Genomic DNA, 23915 nt, shown 5'->3' with positions numbered 1-23915 from the left:
AGGAGGTAAGAGGTGACAGGGGAAGGAAAGAGGTGACAATGAGAGGGGGAGGCAAGAGGTGATAGGAAGGTAAGAGGTGACAATGAGAGGGGGAGGTAGGAGGTGACAATGAAAGGGGGAGGCAAGAGATGAGAGGGGGAGGTTAGAGGTGACAATGAGAGGAGGAGGTAAGAGGTGACAGGGGAAGGAAAGAGGTGACAATGAGAGGGGGAGGCAAGAGGTGATAGGAAGGTAAGAGGTGACGATGAGAGGGGGAGGCAAGAGGTGACAAGGAGAGAGGGAGACAAGAGGTGACAGGGGAAGGAAAGAGGTGACAATGAGAGGGGGAGGTAAGAGGTACAGGGGAAGGAAAGAGGGGACAATGAGAGGGGGAGGCAAGAGGTGACAAGGAGAGAGGGAGACAAGAGGTGACAGGAAGGTAAGAGGTGACCATGAGAGGGGGAGGTAAGAGGTGACAGGGGAAGGTAAGAGGTGACAATGAGGCAGAGGGGGAGGTAAGAGTTGACAATAAGATGAAGATGGGAGGTAAGATGTGACAATAAGAGGCAGAGGGGATGGCAGGCAATAATGCAGACAACAGAGGCAGTGGGCGTATCATCGAGGGAGAGGCAGGAGGAGATGGGGCCCCTGGGAAAAGGCAGAAGGGGCAGCTGTACCTCTATGAATTGGGATTATGGGTTAGTGTAAGTTGCATGCCTTCTGGGTATATATAGCATTAAAAAAAAGTCCAAATCAGCTGCACCACTAAATGTCTAAATGCTTTTATTCCATCAAAAGTAGCAGATACAGAGAAAAGGGACTATGTTTTGGGCATATAGCCCTTAGTCATGTCCTATGCATTATACAGGATGCATGACTAAGGGCTATATGCCCAAAACCTTTGTTTGTTTTGGGGTCTTTGCAGTGACCCCCTCGCTAGCACACTACTTGATGGAATACACCTATTTTTTCTTTCATGATTCAGGTAAATCAGGCAATTTTAAGCAACTTTCTAATTTACTCATATTATTAATTTGTCTTCACTCTCTTGCTCTCTTTATTTGACCACCAATCAGTATGCTGAACCAAAAATGGGCCAGCTCCTAAGTTTACATTCTTGCTTTTTCAAATAAAGATACCAAGAGAATAAAAAAAATATATAATAGGAGTAAATTAGAAAGTTGCTTAAAATTGCCTGCTCTATCTGAATCATGAAATTAAATAAATAGGGTTTAATATTGCTTTGATTACCATTGTGCTGGATATTACTTTGATTTTTTAGGTGTTTATAAATAGTCAAGGGTCAGCAACTCTCCAGATGTTTTAAAACTACATTTCCCATGATGCTTACGTGTCTTTAAGCTATCTAAAGCATCATGGGAAATGTAGTTCTAAAATTTCTGAAGCGCGAAGGTTGCTGACCATTTACATTTCCAGTTTGTCACTTTTGCGTTTATTTCAAGTGTGAGGGACGATAATAAGTAACGCTCGGCATTTTTATTGTTATTTCACTGTAACTACTAAATACATATTATAGTTTTATAAATAAACAGCAAGCATAGTCCAAAACAACTACACAAGTGAGGCGGGGTGGTCTGTCAATACAACAAAACCGAACGGGCGGGTCAAATGTAGTTGTCACCTCCCGCAGCCAATCCTCTTTCAACTAATGTATTACCGCAGTTAATTGGATATTTTGTTCTGCGCCAGAGCGAGGCTTGACACGCAAGGCTGAATTTTGCGACCTCTTTACGGCAAGTTAGGAAATCATTTTTTTGTATTTCTTTGGAGCTGCCAAGGTGAGAGACCAGCATGCCGCTTTTTATTTATTTCTTTATTTCCTTCTAGGGTTTATAAATCAGATACTGAAAAGGTATTATCGTTATTTTATCTGTATGCTGTTTAGACACAGCCAGACGTATAGTATGGAGTGTTTAAAAGATATCATCTCGAATAAAGAACCATGCCTCCCTATTTATAAAATTAAAGGGACAGTCAAGTCCAAAAAAACTTTACTGATTTAAATAGGTAATGCAATTTTAAACAACTTTCCAATTTACTTTTATCACCAATTTTGCTTTGTTCTCTTGTTATTCCTAATTGAAAGCTAAACCTAGGAGGTTCATATGCTAATTTCTTAGAACTTGAAGACTGCATCTAATCTTAATGCATTTTGACCACTAGATGGCATTAGTTCATGTGTTTCATATAGATAACATTGAGCTCATGCACATGAAGTTACCCTGGAGTGAGCACTGATTGGCTAAAATGCAAGTCTGTCAAAAGAACTGAAATAAGGGGGCAGTTTGCAGAGGCTTAGATACAAGGTAATCACACAAGTAAAAAGTATATTAATATAACAGTGTTTGTTATGCAAAGTTGGGGAATCGGTAATAAAGAGATTATCTTTCTTTTTAAACAACAAAAATTCTGGTGTTGACTCTCCCTTTAAATACTGGACCTTCTAACTCTATAAACCCTACTTTAAAAAAAAATGCTCAAGAAACAAGAATTGTATGTAATAATGCATAATATATTTTTGTATGATAATTACATTTTTGGCTGTTTTAAAAAAGATTTTGGAAATGAGAGGAAGTGCATCTCTGGGGTACAGTTTTGCTCACTAGACTTCTCAGAAAGCAAAAAAAGTATTTTTATTCAGAGCAGCAACATCTGTTTTAAAAAAAAAAAATAATAATAATAATAAACTTGCAATATATGAAAATAGCAAGTGTGTGTCAGGTTTAGATGAGGTGCTCTCATTTATTTCAGAGTTGTGTTAGGAATTAAATTAGTATCACAATGTTGTAATGTAAACAATGACATTTAAATAAAATAGTGATATAAAAATGTTACTTGAGTTGCACGAGTGGCAGTTGTACCAGTTAAAATATAAAGATTTGCTTACAAACATTATAATGGCTACTATGCCTGTGGTTTTAAAGGGATGGGAAAGTTAAAATTAAACGTACATGTAATTTTAGGACACTTTTAAATTCATTTCTATTTTTCATATGCTTCGTTCTCTTGGTATTCGTTGTTAGAAAAAAGAATATGCACATATCCTACACTGCTGATTGGTGCCTGCACACATTTGTCTTTTGTGATTGGCTAACTAGATGTGTTCCTTCAGCAAAGGATAAAAAGAGAATTAAGCAAATTTGATAATATAAGTAAATTGAAAAGTTGTTTAAAATTATCTGTTCTCTCTAAATCATGAAAGACATGTTTGAGGTTTCCTGCCCCTTTAAGTATCTTTTCTGATATGTGCACTTTAAAACGGACATTATCTTCAAATGTGTTTTAATTTTCCATCTAAAAGGGCCCATTTCAAAATGTATTAGTGTCCTTTTTTTTTTTTTTTAAGGGATATGAAACCCAAAGATTTTCTTTTATGATTCAGACAGAGCATACAATTTTAAAAAAAGTTTTCAATTTATTCGGTTATCAAATTTGTATTGATCCCATGATATTCTTTGTTGAAGAGATACCTAAGTAGGTGTTGGAAATAAAGGTGCAATCTAGTACTTTTGCAAATGGTTAACGTTCTTTTAAAATTGCTGCAATATAGTGCACCAGACACCTCCTTGCTTTCCAACAAAGGATACCAAGAGAACAGACTAATAATAGTAGTAAATTAGAAATTGTTTAAAATTGCATGCTCTGTCTGAATCATGAAAGAAAATGTTTGGGTTTTTTGTTTTTCATGAGTAAATCAGTTTTATTTTTTCCTGTGAGAGTTGTCCTCACCTGCAAGTGTCCATTAGATATCACGTTATCAATAGTTTTTCAAACATGCACTTCTATATCGTTTTACGATCAAGAAAGGAGTGTAGTAAATAGAGCATCAAATTGTGCAGTTTTTACGTGCACACGTTATGAGGCATCAGCTACGACTGAGCATGTGCAGGAGTTCACAGTTTATACGTATGAGTCTGTGATTGGCTGATGGCTGTCATATGATAAACATTCAAAGTGTTATTGCATTATCTTTTTATTAAAGCGACAGTCAACACCAGAATTTTTGTTGTTTAAAAAGATAGATAATCCCTTTATTACCCATTCCCCAGTTTTGCATAACCAACACAGTTATATTAATATACTTTTTACTTCTGTGACTAACTTGTATCTAAGCATCTTCTGACCGCCCCTAATCACATGACTTTTAGTTATTATCTATTGACTTGCATTTTAGCCAATTAGTGCAGTGTCTGCCACTAGCCACGGGCGTGATCACAATGCTATCTATATGGCCTACATGAGCTTGCTCTCCCCTGCTGTGAAAAGCTAATAAAAAAGAGGCGGCCTTCAAGGGCATAAAAATTATCATATGAGCCTTCCTAGGTTTGCTTTCAACTAGAATACCAAGAGAACAAAGCAAAATTGTTGATAAAAGTAAATTGGAAAGTTGTTTAAAATTGCATGCCCTATTTGAAAACTTAATATATTTTTTTGGACTTGACTGTCCCTTTAAGTTTTGTTGATAATTCATTTCAGAAGAAATTACACTCCCGGTGGGGTGTAGAAGAGATAACTAATAAAATGATAATTTTCCATTGTTCTCTCAGATATAAGATAAGGAAGCATGTGTGTACGCAAAGTGATAACATAATGAAGTTTTATATCCCTTGAACCCTTTCCTGGCGGTACTTATTTGTCTACATCTGAACTTTGTTCCGATGTAAACAAATAAGTAAAAATTGAAATCACGCGATTAACCCTATGCAGTATCAGCCACGTGCTATCATTTGAGCACATTTTTTTGAAGTCAGTAAAGTCTGATTTGGGGAGAACAGTTTTTGAGTGTATGTCTTTTAGAATTAAAAGAATCGCTATAAAGGGACAGTAAAGTCAAAATTAAAGGGACACTGTACCCAATTGTTTTCTTTTGTAATTCAGAAAGAGCATGCAATTTTAAGCAACTTTCTAATTTACTCCTATTATCAATTTTTCTTCATTCTCTTGCTATCATTATTTGAAAAAGAAGGTATCTAAGCTTTTTTTTTTGTTTCAGTACTCTGGACAGCACTTTTTTATTGGTGGATGGATTTATCCACCAATAAGCAAGGACAACCCAGGTTGTTCACCAAAAATGGGCCGGCATCTAAACTTACATTCTTGCATTTCAAATAAAGATACCAAAAGAATGAAGAAAATTTGATAATAGGAGTAAATTAGAAAGTTGCTTAAAATTTCATGCTCAATCTGAATCATGAAAGAAAAATTTTGGGTACAGTGTCCCATTAAACGTTCATGATTCAGACAGAGCATGCAATTTTAAACAACTTTCCAATTTACTTCTATCAAATTTGCTTTGTTTTCTTAGTATCTTTTATTGAAGACTAATACTAGCTAGGCTCATATGAGCTCAGGAGTGCGCATGTGTCTTTAGTAATCTATGGCAGCAGTTTTGCAACAGAGTACTAAAGACACGTGCACACTCCTGAGCCTACCTAGTTTTACTCTTCAATAAAAGATAACAAGAGAATAAAGCAAATTTGATAACAGAAGTACATTAGAAAGTTGTTTAAAATTGAATGTTCTATCTGAATCATTAAAGTTTAATTTTGACTTTACTGTCCCTTAAAGAAATCAACATTAAAGGGACACTAAATGCAACAATTTTCTTTCATGGTTCAGATAGAGAATACAATTTCAAACATTCCAATTTACTTTACTATTATCTTATTTGCTTCATTTTTTTAAATATCCTTTGTTATAGAAATAGCCAATCACACAAGGCGTCTATGTGCAGCCACCAGCAGCAGCAGCTACTAAGCCTATCTAGATATGCTTTTCAGCAAAGGATATCGAGAGAACGAAGAAAAATAGATAATGGAAGTAAATTAGAAAGTTGTTAAAAAACATAATTTATGCTTACCTGATAAATTCCTTTCTTCTGTAGTGTGATCAGTCCACGGGTCATCATTACTTCTGGGATATTACTCCTCCCCAACAGGAAGTGCAAGAGGATTCACCCAGCAGAGCTGCATATAGCTCCTCCCCTCTACGTCACTCCCAGTCATTCGACCAAGGACCAACGAGAAAGGAGAAACCAAGGGTGTAGTGGTGACTGGAGTATAATTTAAAAAATATTTACCTGCCTTAAAAAACAGGGCGGGCCGTGGACTGATCACACTATAGAAGAAAGGAATTTATCAGGTAAGCATAAATTATGTTTTCTTCTGTTAAGTGTGATCAGTCCACGGGTCATCATTACTTCTGGGATACCAATACCAAAGCAAAAGTACACGGATGACGGGAGGGATAGGCAGGCTCTTTATACAGAAGGAACCACTGCCTGAAGAACCTTTCTCCCAAAAATAGCCTCCGAGGAAGCAAACGTGTCAAATTTGTAAAATTTGGAAACAGTATGAAGCGAAGACCAAGTTGCAGCCTTGCAAATCTGTTCAACAGAGGCCTCATTCTTAAAGGCCCAAGTGGAAGCCACAGCTCTAGTAGAATGAGCTGTAATTCTTTCAGGAGGCTGCTGTCCAGCAGTCTCATAGGCTAAACGAATTATGCTACGAAGCCAAAAAGAAAGAGAGGTAGCAGAAGCCTTTTGACCTCTCCTCTGACCAGAGTAAACGACAAACAGGGAAGACGTTTGTCGAAATTCCTTAGTTGCCTGTAAGTAAAATTTTAGGGCACGAACTACATCCAGATTGTGCAGAAGACGTTCCTTCTTCGAAGAAGGATTTGGGCACAAAGAAGGAACAACAATCTCTTGATTGATATTCCTGTTAGTGACTACCTTAGGTAAGAACCCAGGTTTAGTGCGCAGAACTACCTTATCCGAATGAAAAATCAAATGAGAATCACAATGTAAGGCTGATAACTCAGAGACTCTTCGAGCCGAGGAAATAGCCATTAAAAATAGAACTTTCCAAGATAACAACTTTATATCAATGGAATGGAGGGGTTCAAACGGAACACCCTGTAAAACGTTAAGAACAAGGTTTAAACTCCATGGCGGAGCAACAGTTTTAAACACAGGCTTAATCCTGGCCAAAGCCTGACAAAAAGCCTGAACGTCTGGCACTTCTGACAGACGTTTGTGTAACAGAATGGACAGAGCTGAGATCTGTCCCTTTAATGAACTAGCAGATAAACCCTTTTCTAAACCTTCTTGTAGAAAAGACAATATCCTAGGAATCCTAACCTTACTCCAAGAGTAACCTTTGGATTCACACCAATATAGGTATTTACGCCATATCTTATGGTAAATCTTTCTGGTAACAGGCTTCCTAGCCTGTATTAAGGTGTCAATAACTGACTCAGAAAACCCACGTCTTGATAAAATCAAACGTTCAATTTCCGAGCAGTCAGCTTCAGAGAAGTTAGATTTTGATGTTTGAAAGGACCCTGTATCAGGAGATCCTGTTTCAGAGGTAGAGACCAAGGTGGACAGGATGACATGTCCACCAGGTCTGCATACCAAGTCCTGCGTGGCCATGCAGGTGCTATTAGAATCACTGATGCTCTCTCCTGTTTGATTCTGGCAATCAATCGAGGAAGCATCGGGAAGGGTGGAAACACATAAGCCATCGTGAAGTCCCAAGGTGCTGTCAGGGCATCTATTAGGACTGCTCCTGGATCCCTGGATCTGGACCCGTAACGAGGAAGCTTGGCGTTCTGTCGAGACGCCATGAGATCTATCTCTGGTTTGCCCCAACGTCGAAGTATTTGGGCAAAGACCTCCGGATGAAGTTCCCACTCCCCCGGATGAAAAGTCTGACGACTTAAGAAATCCGCCTCCCAGTTCTCCACTCCCGGGATGTGGATTGCTGACAGGTGGCAAGAGTGAGACTCTGCCCAGCGAATTATCTTTGATACTTCCATCATTGCTAGGGAGCTCCTTGTCCCTCCCTGATGGTTGATGTAAGCTACAGTCGTGATGTTGTCCGACTGAAACCTGATGAACCCCCGAGTTGTCAACTGGGGCCAAGCCAGGAGGGCATTGAGAACTGCTCTCAATTCCAGAATGTTTATTGGCAGGAGACTCTCCTCCTGACTCCATTGTCCCTGAGCCTTCAGAGAATTCCAGACTGCACCCCAACCTAGAAGGCTGGCGTCTGTTGTTACAATTGTCCAGTCTGGTCTGCTGAATGGCATCCCCCTGGACAGATGTGGCCGAGAAAGCCACCATAGAAGAGAATTTCTGGTCTCTTGATCCAGATTCAGAGAAGGGGACAAGTCTGAGTAATCCCCATTCCACTGACTTAGCATGCATAGTTGCAGTGGTCTGAGGTGTAAGCGAGCAAATGGCACTATGTCCATTGCCGCTACCATTAAGCCGATTACCTCCATGCATTGAGCCACTGATGGGTGTTGAATGGAATGAAGGGTGCGGCAAGCACTTTGAAGTCTTGTTAACCTGTCCTCTGTCAGGTAAATCTTCATTTCTACAGAATCTATAAGAGTCCCCAGGAAGGGAACTCTTGTGAGTGGAACGAGTGAACTTTTCTTTTCGTTCACCTTCCATCCATGTGACCTTAGAAATGCCAGCACTAACTCTGTATGAGACTTGGCAGTTTGAAAGCTTGAAGCTTGTATCAGAATGTCGTCTAGGTATGGAGCTACCGAGATTCCCCGCGGTCTTAGTACCGCCAGAAGAGCACCCAGAACCTTTGTGAAGATTCTTGGAGCTGTAGCCAATCCGAATGGAAGAGCCACAAACTGGTAATGCCTGTCTAGGAAGGCAAACCTTAGGTACCGATAATGATCTTTGTGAATCGGTATGTGAAGGTAAGCATCTTTTAAATCTACAGTGGTCATGTACTGACCTTCTTGGATCATAGGTAAAATTGTCCGAATAGTCTCCATCTTGAATGATGGAACTCTTAGGAATTTGTTTAGGATCTTTAAGTCCAGGATTGGTCTGAAAGTTCCCTCTTTTTTGGGAACCACAAACAGATTTGAGTAAAACCCTTGTCCCTGTTCCGACCGTGGAACTGGATGGATTACTCCCATTAACAAGAGCTCTTGTACGCAGCGTAGAAACGCCTCTTTCTTTGTCTGGATTGTTGACAACCTTGACAGATGAAATCTCTCTCTTGGAGGAGAGTATTTGAAGTCCAGAAGGTATCCCTGAGATATTATCTCTAGCGCCCAGGGATCCTGGACATCTCTTGCCCAAGCCTGGGCGAAGAGAGAAAGTCTGCCCCCCACTAGATCCGATCCCGGATCGGGGGCCCTCAATTCATGCTGTTTTAGGGGCAGCAGCAGGTTTCCTGGCCTGCTTGCCCTTGTTCCAAGACTGGTTAGGTCTCCAGTTTTGTCTGTAGCGAGCAACAGATCCTTCTTGCTTTGGGGCAGAGGAAGTTGATGCTGCTCCTGCTTTGAAATTCCGAAAGGAACGAAAATTAGACTGTTTGGCCTTAGGTTTGGCCCTGTCTTGAGGCAGGGCGTGGCCTTTACCTCCTGTAATGTCAGCGATAATTTCTTTCAAACCAGGCCCAAATAAGGACTGCCCTTTAAAAGCTATATTAAGTAATTTAGACTTAGAAGTAACATCAGCTGACCAGGATTTTAGCCACAGCGCCCTGCGTGCCTGAATGGCGAATCCTGAATTCTTAGCCGTAAGTTTAGTTAAATGTACTACGGCCTCCGAAATGAATGAATTAGCTAGTTTAAGGACTCTAAGCCTGTCCGTAATGTCGTCCAGAGTAGCTGAACTAATGTTCTCTTCCAGAGACTCAATCCAGAATGCCGCTGCAGCCGTGACCGGCGCAATGCATGCAAGGGGTTGCAATATAAAACCTTGTTGAACAAACATTTTCTTAAGGTAACCCTCTAATTTTTTATCCATTGGATCTGAAAAAGCACAGCTATCCTCCACCGGGATAGTGGTACGCTTAGCTAAAGTAGAAACTGCTCCCTCCACCTTAGGGACCGTTTGCCATAAGTCCCGTGTGGTGGCGTCTATTGGAAACATTTTTCTAAATATCGGAGGGGGTGAGAACGGCACACCGGGTCTATCCCACTCCTTAGTAACAATTTCAGTAAGTCTCTTAGGTATAGGAAAAACATCAGTACTCGCCGGTACCGCAAAATATTTATCCAACCTACACATTTTCTCTGGTATTGCAACTGTGTTACAATCATTCAGAGCCGCTAACACCTCCCCTAGTAATACACAGAGGTTTTCCAGCTTAAATTTAAAATTTGAAATATCTGAATCCAATCTGTTTGGATCAGAACCGTCACCCACAGAATGAAGTTCTCCGTCCTCATGTTCTGCCACCTGTGACGCAGTGTCTGACATGGCCCTAATATTATCAGCGCACTCTGTTCTCACCCCAGAGTGATCACGCTTGCCTCTTAGTTCTGGTAATTTAGCCAAAACTTCAGTCATAACAGTGGCCATATCTTGTAAAGTTATCTGTAATGGCCGCCCAGCTGTACTGGGCGCCACCATATCGCGCACCTCCCGAGCGGGAGATGCAGGTACTGACACGTGAGGCGAGTTAGTCGGCATAACTCTCCCCTCGTTGTTTGGTGAAATTTGTTCAATTTGTACAGATTGACTTTTATTTAAAGTAGCATCAATACAGTTAGTACATAAATTTCTATTGGGCTCCACTTTGGCATTGCAACAAATGACACAGGTATCTTCCTCTGAATCAGACATGTTTAACACACTAGCAAATAAACTTGCAACTTGGAATACAATTCTATTAGAATATTATTAAAAACGTACTGTGCCTTTAAGAAGCACAGAAGATTTATGACAGTTGAAAATTAATAAACTGAAACAGTTATAGCCTCAATCCTTGTAAACAACACAACTTTAGCAAAGGTTTGATCCCATTAGCAAAAGACAACTAATTCTGAAAGCAGAAAAAAATTACAGAATAAACGTTTTTTATCTCAGTCAACTATAATCTCACAGCTCTGCTGAGAGAAATTACCTCCCTCAAAACAAGTTTTGAAGACCCCTGAGTTCTGTAGAGATGAACCGGATCATGCAGGAAATACAATGAGCTGCTGACTGAAATTTTTGATGCGTAGCAAAAGCGCCAAAAAACGGCCCCTCCCCCTCACACACAGCAGTGAGAGAGAACAGAAACTGTCAGAAAAAAGATCAAGCAACTGCCAAGTGGAAAAATAGTGCCCAAACATTTATTCACTCAGTACCTCAGCAAATGAAAACGATTTTACATTCCAGCAAAAACGTTAAACATAATTTCTTAGTTATTAAAAAGTTTTATGTACTTCTTACAGTGTAATTCCAGTGAAGTACCATTCCCCAGAATACTGAAGTGTAAAGTATACATACATGACATTATATCGGTATGGCAGGATTTTCTCATCAATTCCATTGTCAGAAAATAAAAGCTGCTACATACCTCTATGCAGATTCATCTGCCCGCTGTCCCCTGATCTGAAGTTTACCTCTCCTCAGATGGCCGAGAAACAGCAATATGATCTTAACTACTCCGGCTAAAATCATAGTAAAACTCTGGTAGATTCTTCTTCAAATTCTGCCAGAGAGGTAATAACACACTCCGGTGCTATTTTAAAATAACAAACTTTTGATTGAAGATATAAAACTAAGTATAATCACCATAGTCCTCTCACACATCCTATCTAGTCGTTGGGTGCAAGAGAATGACTGGGAGTGACGTAGAGGGGAGGAGCTATATGCAGCTCTGCTGGGTGAATCCTCTTGCACTTCCTGTTGGGGAGGAGTAATATCCCAGAAGTAATGATGACCCGTGGACTGATCACACTTAACAGAAGAAATTGCTTGCTCTTTCTAAATCGTAAAATAAAAAAAAAATGGGTTTCATGTCCCTTTAATATGCTAAGACTTCTTAAATGTGATTACAGACACCTAATTCTTTGTCTTCCAGGTTTCCAAGATGGGGTTGCTCACTAACATTGCTAGGGGTCTGGTCCGTGGTGCAGACAGGATGTCTGTAACGACAAGCAAGCGGGGTCCTAGATCATACAACAAAGGGAGAGGGGCCAAGATGACTGGTTATATGACAAGCAGTGGAAAATTCATGAAAGTGAAAGAAATGGTCCCCGAATTTGTGGTTCCTGATCTGTCCGGTTTCAAACTAAAACCATATGTGTCTTACAAGGCTCCACCAGGAACTGAAGAGCAAATGACTGCCAAGAAACTTTTCAAAGAAACTGTTGCACCACTCATAGAAAAAGATATTAAAGATGGTACCTTTAATCCAGAGAACCTGGAAAAGTACGGATTTGAACCCACCCAGGAAGGAAAATTGTTTCAGCTGTTTCCAAAGAATTATGTGCAATAACTGTGAGAATGAGTCCTATAGCTTTTTGTTTCTATAACAACACATTTTCTAAAGCATCTTGTAAATAAATATAATCTGCCACTATGATATTTATACTGGAGTCTTTTACTTAAACTGTGAACAAACATGAACGTCTTTAACCCTTTCATGACAGGGTCATAATGTCTACATCGGAACGTTCCGATGTAGACAAATTGAAATCCCGCGATTGTGCATGCGATCGCGAGCTTTCAATAATGGGATCAGGTCAGGGGGCGTCCTTATGACGCTAGGCACGCCCTCCAGACCGCTATCACATACAGGAAGCGCCGTTGGCTTCAGGACAGCCAAACGGCTACAACGTATTTCGTCCTAATGGCGCTAAAGCCCAGCGCCGTTTGGATGGAATACAATGCCATAATGGTGGTAAAAGGTTAAATGGATACTAGATTTTTCTTTGCCTAAATTTTTTGTTGATGATCCATTTATATAGCACACCTGGGAGTGTTTTTGGAACATTGTGCTGATTTTCAGACTCCTAACCAAGCCCTTAAGTATCAGATGTAGACTGAAGTCTACAGAATCCTGCTTGCTCCCGTTAGTGTAATCTGTTTTTTCATATGCAGTGGAGGGTCTGCTTTTCCTGCTTTCTCAGCCCCTTTCAGTGGGTGTCCCAGCCTTACGTCATCAACATTGCTAAACTGGGAGCTTCTAAGTGTTTTTAAAAGGTTTTATACTGGATTTTTAGATCAGTATCTGTGCATATTCTTCTTTATAGTAGTGTCTGTTGCATGCAGTTATATGAAGTTTTGTGTATATTGTCCCTTTAAAGGGACACTAAACATATTTCATGTACCTCCCTCTAATCATGAGTGTTGCTATTTCGGGAACCTAGGTTACACTACCTCCGATCAAATCAGCAGTGCTAGTCACAAAATCAAAAAAAAGTGCAGGATTACTAGCCAGGGGTCGACAAAATCTGTTTAAAATGTAGTAGCCAGTAAGAATATTTAGGAGCCAGACATACTTTTAGGAGCCAGATAGTAGTATTTGTATAAAGATATATGGAAAATAACCCAAAAAGTTAGGAGTCAGAGGTAAAATTCTAGTAGCCACTAGTCTTTAAATAACAAATCAGAGCCTTTACTTTTTTGACTATAATGGCTCCTTTTAAATGCTGATTCTTTAAAGGGACAGTCTAGGCCAAAATAAACTTTCATGATTCAGATAGGGCATGTCATTTTAAACAATTTTCCAATTTACTTTTATCACCTATTTTGCTTTGTTCTCTTGGTATTCTTAGTTGAAAGCTTAACCTAGGAGGTTCATATGCTAATTTCTTAGACCTTGAAGGCCACCTCTTTTCAGAATGCATTTTAACAGTTTTTCACCACTAGAGGGTGTTAGTTCATGTGTTTCATATAGATAACACTGTGCTCGTGCAGTTTTCTGGGAGCAGGCACTGATTGGCTAAACTGCAAGTCTGTCAAAAGAACTGAAATAAAGGGGCAGTTTGCAGAAGCTTAGATACAAGATAATCACAGAGGTTAAAAGTATATTAATATAAAAGTATATTAATATAACTGTGTTGGTTATGCAAAACTGGGGAATGGGTAATAAAGGGATTATCTATCTTTTAAAACAATAAAAATTCTGGTGTAGACTGTCCCTTTAAAAAAAAAAAAAGCAACAAAAAAAATAGACACATAAAACGTAATGAAATATTGAATTTTTAATAACAAGCTTTCATTTAGAATTTCACAAGCTGCTGTTTTTTTGTTTCCTTCACAAACAAAATCTTCACATAAGTCAGAAAGCATTTCTTTATAAAAGGAGAAAATACATCGGCGAAAAACCAACCATCTGCTGTTAAAAAGGGCCCCATAAAATCGCTTTACTACAGCTCTCAAGGGGCCTTGTAAATCCCTAGCTTTCCTTATACTCCTCCCATGGGACGATAAACATCAGAAAACACACTTATACTACAATAACCCCTTAAAGGGACATAAAAAACAGGAAGGTATATTCAGTGAGACTGTATGGCAGGAGTTTACTATTTCCTGTCATGTGACGTTTCAGACATGAACTTAACCTTTGTTGAAACGCAGAAAGGTAACAAGAAAATAAAAATTTGATAATAGAAGTAAATTGGATTTTTTTTTAAAATTGTATTCTCTATCTGAATCATGGGTAAGGAAATAGGTCTCATGTCTCTTTAAATGGATAGATTCAGTTTGCTCAATTGTTTCATGACGGAATAATTCCATCATTGGTCATTAAGGGGTTACATTTTTATTATTCACATTAAAGAGCATCATTTTCTTTTGAGTAGGATTTTTTTTATGGAGATGAAAGATAAAATTCAAATGTTATGGATCAAACAGAGCATGCAATTTTAAGAGACTTTTTAATTGACTCCTATTATTTCATTTACTTTGTTTTCTTAGTATCCCTTGTTAAAAAAAACCCAAAACATACCTAGGCAGTCTCAAGAGCAGCAATGCTCTAGTGGGAGCTGGTTGCTGATTGGTGGCTACACACGTCTTTTTTAACATGTTTAATTGCTGCTATTTCATATATATATATATATATATATATATATATATATATATAATTATAGAAACTTAGTACAATTATCAGAAAAATTAATCATGGTCTGTATCAGGGGTCAAGTCCAGCGGGAACGGAGAGCAGAAACACTTCAGTAAACGCTGCTGCTGGTGGGAGGAGCTGGAGCGCAGTCTGATTAGAGGGATAGTGAGATCCTCTAGTAATGGACAGTAAAACTTCCTACAATACACTAAATGCAAGTCTGTCAGTGTCCCTGCTGTGTGATCACCCTGCACTGTGTGGAACACATGGTGCTTACATTTCTGTGTGGCTTGCTCTGGGGTTATTTAGCTCACCTCAGCAGAAATAGGACTATTGCACCTTAAAGGGATACTGAACCCACATTTTTTTCCTTTTGTGATTCAGCTAGAGCATGCAATTTTAAGGACATTTCTAATTTACTCCTATTAGCAAATGTTCTTCATTATCTTAGTATCTACCAATTAACAAGTGCTGTCCAGGGTTCTGGACTTTCTTTTTCAAATAAAGATAGCAAGAAAACAAAAAAAATGATAATAGGAGTAAGTTAGAAAGTTGCTTAAAGGGACAATGATCCCAATTTTTTGCTTTCATGATTCAGATAGAGCATGCAAATTTAAGCAACTTTCTAATTTACTCCTATTATCAATTTTTCTTCGTTCTCTTGCTTTCTTTATTTGAAAAAGAAGGCATCTAAGCTGTTTTTTTGGTTCAGGACCATGGAAAGCACTTTTTTATTGGTGGGTGAATTTATCCACCAATCAGCAAGAACAACACAGTGTGTTCACTAAAAATGGGCCGGCATCTAAACTTACATTCTTGCATTTCAAATAAAGATACAAAGAGAATGAAGAACATTTGATAATAGGAGTAAATTAGAAAGGTGCTTAAAATTGCCTGCTCTATCTGAATCACAAAAGAAAAAATTTGGGTTCAATGTCCCTTTAAGTGGGTGAGACTCTGTGACAGAGGAGGATTCTCACGCCCAAAGGCAGCCATTCAACCCTTCATTGGATTTACTTTGCTTTCATTAACCGTGTATAGATTATATACATTTAAATACAGTGGGTGTGTGTATAAAACAATATTAATTGTTTGAGGGGTGGAAGTCTTGGTGAGTTTCCCCACTTTTTTGTAGGACTTGACTCTTGGTCTGTATAGATTTGTTATTCTGTAAATTTCATGTATTTAAAGGGACAGTTTACATGAACATTTTTTTTTGTTTAAAAAGGTTGATAATCCCTTTATTACCCATTCCCCAGTTTTGCACAACCAACCCAGTTATACTATTATACTTGTATTCTAAGCCTCTGTAGACTGCTCCCCTTATCTCAGTGCTTTTTACAGACATATTTTAGCCAATCAGTGCTGGTTCTTGCATAACTCCACGGAAGTGAGTGCAATGTTATCTGACACACACAAACTAGCGCTGTCTGGCTGTGAAAAAATAATAAAATGCACTGAGATAAGAGGCGGCATTCGAAGGCTTAAAAATTTGCATATGAGCCTATCTCGGTTTAGCTTTCAACAAATCCAAGCAAAAGAAGATACAGGCACTAACAGGTGAAAATATAAAAAATTAAAAGTTTATTGCGAAACTACATTAAAAAGTATTCCCAGACAAGGGAAAAGGTTTCCCTTGTCTGGGAATATTTTTTTTAATGTAGTTTCTCAATACATTTTTTTATATTTTCAGATAGTAGTGCCTGCATCTTCTTTTGCTTGGACTTGTGACTTTGGCCGTGTGATCCGCCGCTGCTACGGCACTCCAGGTCATTGCTTTTTTTCCCCCCACATGTTTTCTGCACACCAGCTGGCAGCTGCCGTGTTCCGGACACCCCAACCACTTGCACATTAGCTTTCAACAAAGAATACCAAGAGAGCAAAGCAAATTTGATTATAAAAGTAAATTGGAAAGTTGTTTGAAATTGCATGAAAGTATCATTTTGACTAGACTGTTTGTTTAAAGGGACATTAAACACTTTCATATAGTAATATAAAATAAATAAATTGTGTGTATATATATATATATATATATATATATATATATATATATATATATATATATATAAAAAGAACTCTGCAATATATATTCATTATTCATTTTATTACCTTTTACCTGTAGTTCCATTCTGAAATTGTGAGCTTTTCAGTTCTGGTTAGAAATGGAAGTTCAGAACACTGTTATATTCCACACAGCCATTGGCTGCACACTCTAGTGACCTATGTATAAATGTCCCTAATTGGCCACAGCAGAGAAGGTAACCTAAGTTACAACATGGCAGCTCCCATTGTTTTATAGACATTAAAACTTTACACTTATTTTGTCAATATTTAAACAACTAATGAAACTTTAAAAAAATGCATCTGTATGTTATTCTCAGACTAATCTTTTCTTTGAATGCCTCATTCTATTTAGCATTTATTTAGTGTTTAATGTCCCTTTAAGTGTAAAAATTGCTTTTTTTGAATATCCAAACTCTACCCATTACTTGCCTTGTCAGGACTTGTTAGTGAAGTAGTCCCAGCTAGTAAAGGATATAATGTTGCAAAATGTCCATTGCTTTGCAGTTCCTTATCTGATCATTTCTACGGAGGGCAATTTAGGAACAGATATGTAGCAGTGTTAGGGTTTGTGAAGCCTACAGTTCTCAGAAACAAAACCCCCCAATTTTCATAATTAAAGGGCCATAATACCCAAATGTTTAAACACTTGAAAGTGATGCAGTATAGCTGTAAAAAGCTGAGTAGAAAATATCTCTTGAACATCTCTATGTAAAAAAGAAAGACATTTTACCTCAAAAGTTCATCAGTAGCCACATCCCATTGTAAAGGATTTCTAAGCAGCATTTTAGTGTGTTTGTCCTGGGACATCTGAAAGGATGAGCCTTGTGAACTCTCATATTATTTCACCAATCAGGTAAAGGAAGCTTACTATGGAATCTCATGAGAGTTAAGTGAAATCTCATTAGATCACAGTAAGAGTTCATGACCTCAGCACTGCTGATGCTGATTGGCTGCTGTTCATTTCTTCATTTTTTTTTTTTTTTTTTTTACCTGCAGCTGGGAACAGGTGAAGTATAACTTTTTACACAGAACTTACTCTGCTGAGCTGAGGAGATTGTGAGGTAAAATATCTTCCTTTTTTACATAGAGATGCTCAGGTGATATTTTCCTGTCAGCTTTTTACAGTTCTACTGCATCAGTTACAAGTGATTTAGCATACAAGTATTATGTCCCTTTAAATTACAAGAAAATTTGGCAAACTAAATAAAAGTACAATGCAAAGTTGTTTCAGTATGCATAAATAAACCATTCATATTAAAATCTCTGCATGTTTACGGTCTCTTTAACGCGATAAATGAATGTCCCTTTAAAAAAAAAAAAAGAAAAAGAGTATTTACCAGCAATTAAACACTGCATTGAGAAAATAAAAATGCACACAAAATCAATTATTTCAAATAATTCAAATTTGTCAATCATATAAGTAAAAAAAGAAGTTTGAATAGTTCAGAGATACGCCCAATGAAAACCCTCAAATACTTTTTATTAGGAGTGTACATTCAGAACTTGCGTTAATATACGAATCCGATAAAATGCAGCCACTCGTAGAATTCGGCTCTTTTCGGAGCTGTATTTATTCTTGTGAAAGTTCAACACGCTAGGATCTGGATTTGCACAGATCCTAGTGTGTTGAAATTTCCCAAGCATAAATTTAGTCCCGAAAAGAGCAGAATTTCACGAGTCGCTGCCTTTTTCCGCATTAGGATCCTAACTTTTTACCTGGTCTCTTTTGCTGTGATTAATTAGAGACAGATGTTCACTGCTCTAAGCAATTAACATACAGCATGTAGCAAAGTCAGTCTTAAAAATGCACAATGTAATTCAGTCTCTATTGTGGTGAAGGGAGTGAGAAATGCAATTTGCTAAGGTAAATTACATTAAAACAAAATGAATATACATGTGCATTTTCTAGGCTTAAAGGGATATGAAACCCAATAATTTTCTTTCATGATTCAGATAGAGCAGTAATTTTAAGAAACTTTCTAATTTACCCTTATCAATTTTTCTTCGTTCTCTTGGTATCTTTATGAAAAAGCAGAAATGTAACTTTAGGGGCCGGCCCATTTGTGGTTCAGTACCTGGATAGCACTTGCTTATTGGCTAAATGTAGCCACCAATCAGCAAGCGCAACCTAGGTGCTGGACACAGCTTCTAATCTTACATTACTGCTTTTTCAAATAAAGATAGCAACAGAACGAAAAAAAAATGTGATAAATTAGAAAGTTGATTCAAATTGCCTGCTCTGTCTAAATCATGAAAGAACAAATTTGAGTTTCATATCCCTTTAATTTCATATTTTTTATTCAGATAGATGTCCCTTTACATGTTTTACTCTAACTGTACGTTTACTACATGTGACAACAGTGTCCCTTTTTATTGGGCAGCCCAAGAATAAAATATGGTTTTACCAATGTGTTTGTAACTTTTCTTTAAATGTTACAGAAAATAATTGACTTTCTTTCCCAAAACTTGCTACACTCATTTTAAACCACTGATTATTAAAGGGACACTAAACACACATTGTTTCTTTCATGATTAATATAGAGCATGCAATTTTAAGCAACTTTCTAATTTACTCCTATTATCAATTTTTCTTCATTCTCCTGCTATCTGTATTTGAAAAAGCAGAAATGTAAGCTTAAGAGCCGGCCCATTTTTGGTTCAGAACCTGGGTAAATGTAGCAAACCAATTGGCAAGCTCTACCCAGGTGCTGAACCAAAAATGGGCTGGCTCCTAATCTTAGTTTCCTGCATTTTCAAATAAAGATTGCAAGAGAACGAATAAAAATTGATAATAGGAGTAAATTAGAAAGTTGCTTAAATTTGCATGCTCTATCTGAACCATCTTTAATTTACAAGAACCACATTCTTAATCAGCAATACAAGTATTTCCTGCTGCTTTAAAAAATAGAATCATATATTTAGTTCCAATAACATATTGCTGTAAAATCGCTGGTTAAAAGTTTGAAAACAATATGAACACAAGTGACCAATAATAAAGAATCTCTTTTTGCATGGGATTTGAGTGCAAAGGAGGTAGATCGCTTGCATGTTCCAGAAATAGTGCCGGTGAAAGTGTTATTGCTCACTCGGACTGGACTCTCTGGTATTCCCATCTCCATATATGAAGAACGTGATCATAAAACGAGCAGGTAGCTACCAAGTTGCTAGCGAATACTTCATCTTTAGACAAGGCTGGTTCAGAGATACCTTGAGATTCCCCAGTAGCTGAAGCGATCGCTTTTCTCTTGCTGTCAGCTACTGGCACATATTCATCCTCCAGCACCACATCAAAGCTACCAGTGGGCGACTCATAAAAGATCTTTAGGTTCTGCATAGATGTGTCCAGTTTCTGAGCTCCAGTGTCCGAGCTGCTGCTCACTGATGTGTTGGAACTCACAAGTACTGGTTCTGGATTGCTGAGTGAGGAGGATTGTAGAGGCAGAGTTGACCAACCCGCTCCGTAGGCTAGAGAGTTGTGTAGCGCATAGGACGACAGTATGGAGCATTCATCTAATGATTGGGAAAGGCCAAACATACATTAGCGTAGTAAAAAGAACTAGTCAACCATAAAAAGGTTATGTTAAAGATGCTCAATAACTAACAGGAAATACACGTTTATGTATAATGTAGACTGTAAGCGCTTCAGAGCAGGGATTTCTGTATTAAAGGGACAGTCAAGTCCAAAATAAACTTTCATGATTCAGATAGAGCATGTCATTTTAAACAACTTTCCAAGTTACTTTTATCACCAATTTTGCTTTGTTCGCTTGGTATTCTTAGTTGAAAGCTAAACCTAGGAGGTTCATATGCTAATTTCTTAGACCTTGAAGGCCGCCTCTAATCTAAATGCATTTTGATAGTTTTTCACCACTAGAGGGCATTAGCTCATGTTTCATATAGATAACATTGAGCTCATGCACGTGAATTTACCATGGAGACAGCTCTGTTTGGCTAAAATGCAAGTCTGTCAAAAGAACTGAAATAAGGGGGCAGTCTGCTGAGGCTTAGATACAAGGTAATTACAGAGGTAAAACGTGTATAATTATAACTGTGTTGCTTATGCAAAACTGGGGAATTGGTAATTAAGGGATTATCTATCTATTAAAACAACAAAAATTCTGGTTTTGACTGTCCCTTTAAAGTAACAGCAATGTCAAAATTAAAGGAATATGAAACCCAACTTTTTTCTTTCATGATTGAGATAGAGCATGCAATTTTAAGCAACTTTCTAATTTACTCTTATTATCAATTGTCTTTGTATCTTTATTTGAAAAGCAGGAATGTAAAGCTTAGGAATCAGACCATTTTTGGTTTTGCCCCCTGGGTAGCACTTGCTGATTGGTGGCTACATTTAGATACCAAGAGAAGAAAAATTGATAATAGGAGTAAATTAGAAAGTCGCTTGCTCTATCTTTAAAGGGATATGAAACGCAAATTTGTTTCTTTCATGATTCATAATGAAAAAAAAAACATTTGCTTTTCATATCCCTTTAAACTTTCATTATTTACATAGAGCATTCACTTTTAAGCAACTTTCCAATTTACTTCTACAAAAGCTTGGCAAATTATTAGACCCATTGGGTAAATGTTGATATTAATTTCATATTTCTTCTTAATAGTGTTGATTGATTTTGTTAGTTTTGTAACTATTTCTTATTGGCAACATCTGCAATACATATTTACGTGTAAAATAAAAAAATAATAATCGCAGTACAAGAAATTGTAGATATCATGTAGTTCTGTAAAGAATATTAGGAAAAATATGGATTGTGGGAATGGTTTTGGAGCAGGGTTCCTGGCTAAGAGGCCCTCTTCAGATAATCATCACTGAACAGTTCTCTCGGATACCTTGATACCTGCATCCTGAATGTGTTTAGACAAAACTCTAATTCCAAATTATTCCACAGCACCAAGAGAATAGTCATAGCCTTTATTGGAACATAGAGGTCATAAGATACCGCAAGCGACGTTTTCGGGTTAATATAGACATGACTGTCAGTTTCCTATGTTTGCTTGAAGATCTCAAATTCTTCTGTCAGTTCTTGGTGTAGTAACACAATATTGACCGCAATTGCCCTTCCATTTTGGGTTTAAATCATCCTCATAATCCAGTTTTTTCTTAAAGGGATACTGCACCCAAATTTTTTCTTTCATAATTCAGATAGAGCATGTCATTTTAAGCAACTTTCTAATTTACTCTTATTATCAATTTTTTATGTTCTCTTTGTATCTTTATTTGAAAAACAGGAATGTAAGCTAAATGTAGCCGCCAATCCGCAAGCGCTACCCAGGTGCTGAACCAAAGATGGGCCGGTTCGTAAGCTTTAATTCCTGCGTTTTCAAATAAAGATACCAAGAGAATGAGGAAAAATAATAATAGGAGTAAATTAGAAAGTTGTTTCATAAAATAAAAAAATTTGGGTTCAGTATTCCTTTAATATTCTTTACAGAACGATGTGATAACCTACAATTTTAGCAATGTTGTACTGCAACATATTTTTGCCGACAATTTGACCAAATTTTTTAACGAAGATCGCTCTTTTTTTTATCTATCTGTAAAAACATATACATTTGTTAATTTACCAAATATTTTAGTACTATTACATCAAATTACACGTAAATATGTATTGCAGATGTTGCCAATATAAGAAGAAATATAAAATGAATATTAAAATTTCTATCTAGTAATTTTAAAACTGGAGTTTGTATATGTGACCTGCTACCTCTATCAGGGCAGGATATGATGGTATAAAGTAAGGAACTGTAGAGAAAAGGAAGAGAGTACTGAAGAGAGTCTGATTACTGAGTGTGGATGTGGCAACCAGGCACATGTGACATTGGTGCACGCAAAGGAAAGGGAGAGGTGCGGCTGTGAGCCCAACACTCCACAGACTATGGCACTTTTATAGAGTCCATTTTCTAGGTATCATGGTTCCTGGGATTTACCAAGTTGTTTTTTTATAAATTGCCACTTTTAAATGCAACAAATATTGCTTAAATATGGGAGTTTCTAATAACTAAAGCATACATTGATGAAGTGATGAGATCATCTAGCAAACCTAGCACAATTTAATATTGCAAAAAAGGCATGTGATGTTGTTCTGGTAACAAGCTGGGGTAGTTACTGTCTGTAATATATTTACACTACAATAAACGTACCAGACTGGTTGTCACTATCCAAGATGTGGAAGCCATTGTGCATACAAGCAGCCAGTAGGAGGTTGCTATGGATAGGATGCCATTTCAGTCTCCATACCCCTCCTTGAACGTGGGTATCCGAGATGGGCTGTTTCATCTGCCGTGTGTCCCAAATGAGAACATGCTCATCGTAGCTGGAGTGCAAAGAGAAGACAGGGCACCATGTTTAGACCGGCTTACGGAGATCTATACTTATTTACAGAAACAAAATGACAATTTTAAATCCTTTCGAAGCTATTATATATGCTATATAAGTTGTTTGCAGTCCAGTGCTTCATTACCAATATACACTATGAAACCCTTGCTCCACTCCGATGTAGATACACGTCATACAGTGCATAGCCCCTTGTACTGCATAACTTATATCTACGTCCAACCTTCAGGAAGTTCCAGCAGTCTCAGTTGTCAAGTGACAACTGAAACTTGCTCTTCCTAGGCTGCAGGCATCTGCCTTCATATGGTAACGGAGCACATATGAATGCAGACTGCCTGATCATTGCAGACAGTGACACGGTCTGTGTCATGGTACGTAACGATCTCCATTTGTGTCAGTGGGAGGTTCAGAAGGGATGGAGGGAAGTGGGGTGGGCAGCACAGCAGTGGAGGGAGGGGCGGGGTCCTACCTATAGAAAATTAAGTGTAAATAGGAAAGGTAGGGGGAAGAGACACTACATTAATGAAAATGGGTTATCAGGATTGTAGGGAGGGTGGGTAGGGGAACTGCTACACTAGAGAAAAATAAAATAAATATTATAAAAAATCTATAAATTGGGTACTGGCAGAAAGCTGCCAGTACTTAAGATGGCGGACATCATTGAGAGGGGGAGG

The 23915-nt window shown here is 37.9% G+C and overlaps 2 protein-coding genes across 5 annotated transcripts in view; one reads left to right on the top strand and one right to left on the bottom strand.

Annotated features, from left to right (window-relative positions):
• The first annotated feature begins 1690 nt into the window (after positions 1-1690).
• Positions 1691-12338, top strand: MRPL41 (mitochondrial ribosomal protein L41). Of its 2 annotated transcripts, none has more exons than XM_053696014.1 (2): positions 1691-1778; positions 11838-12338. In XM_053696014.1, the coding sequence occupies exon 2, from the start codon at positions 11847-11849 to the stop codon at positions 12252-12254; it is 408 nt and encodes a 135-aa protein (XP_053551989.1). In that variant the 5' UTR covers positions 1691-1778; positions 11838-11846; the 3' UTR covers positions 12255-12338. The 2 variants fall into 2 exon arrangements, with proteins under 2 accessions (XP_053551989.1, XP_053551990.1); XM_053696015.1 differs by lacking the exon at positions 1691-1778 and adding an exon at positions 6120-6141.
• Positions 12339-19774: 7436 nt separating this feature from the next.
• Positions 19775-23915, bottom strand: part of DPH7 (diphthamide biosynthesis 7) — a 48386-nt gene continuing 44245 nt past the window's right edge. For all 3 annotated transcript variants that reach the window (XM_053696057.1, XM_053696058.1, XM_053696056.1), the window contains 2 exons: positions 23049-23221; positions 19775-20399 (listed from right to left, as the gene is read on the bottom strand). In XM_053696057.1, the coding sequence (XP_053552032.1) occupies positions 19972-20399; positions 23049-23221 (601 nt within the window). In that variant the 3' untranslated portion in view covers positions 19775-19971. The remainder of the gene's footprint in view (positions 20400-23048; positions 23222-23915) is intronic.

This window comes from Bombina bombina, chromosome 12 (assembly GCF_027579735.1).
Source record: "Bombina bombina isolate aBomBom1 chromosome 12, aBomBom1.pri, whole genome shotgun sequence".
Lineage (NCBI taxonomy): Eukaryota > Metazoa > Chordata > Amphibia > Anura > Bombinatoridae > Bombina > Bombina bombina.
The sequence above is the reverse complement of the archived record's forward strand: the minus strand, read 5'-3'. Positions and strand labels throughout refer to the sequence as shown.

Coding starts and splice junctions, on each gene's coding strand:
- MRPL41 (XM_053696014.1), top strand. CDS start 11,847: ATGGGGTTGCTCACTAACATTGCTAGGGGTCTGGTCCGTGGTGCAGAC.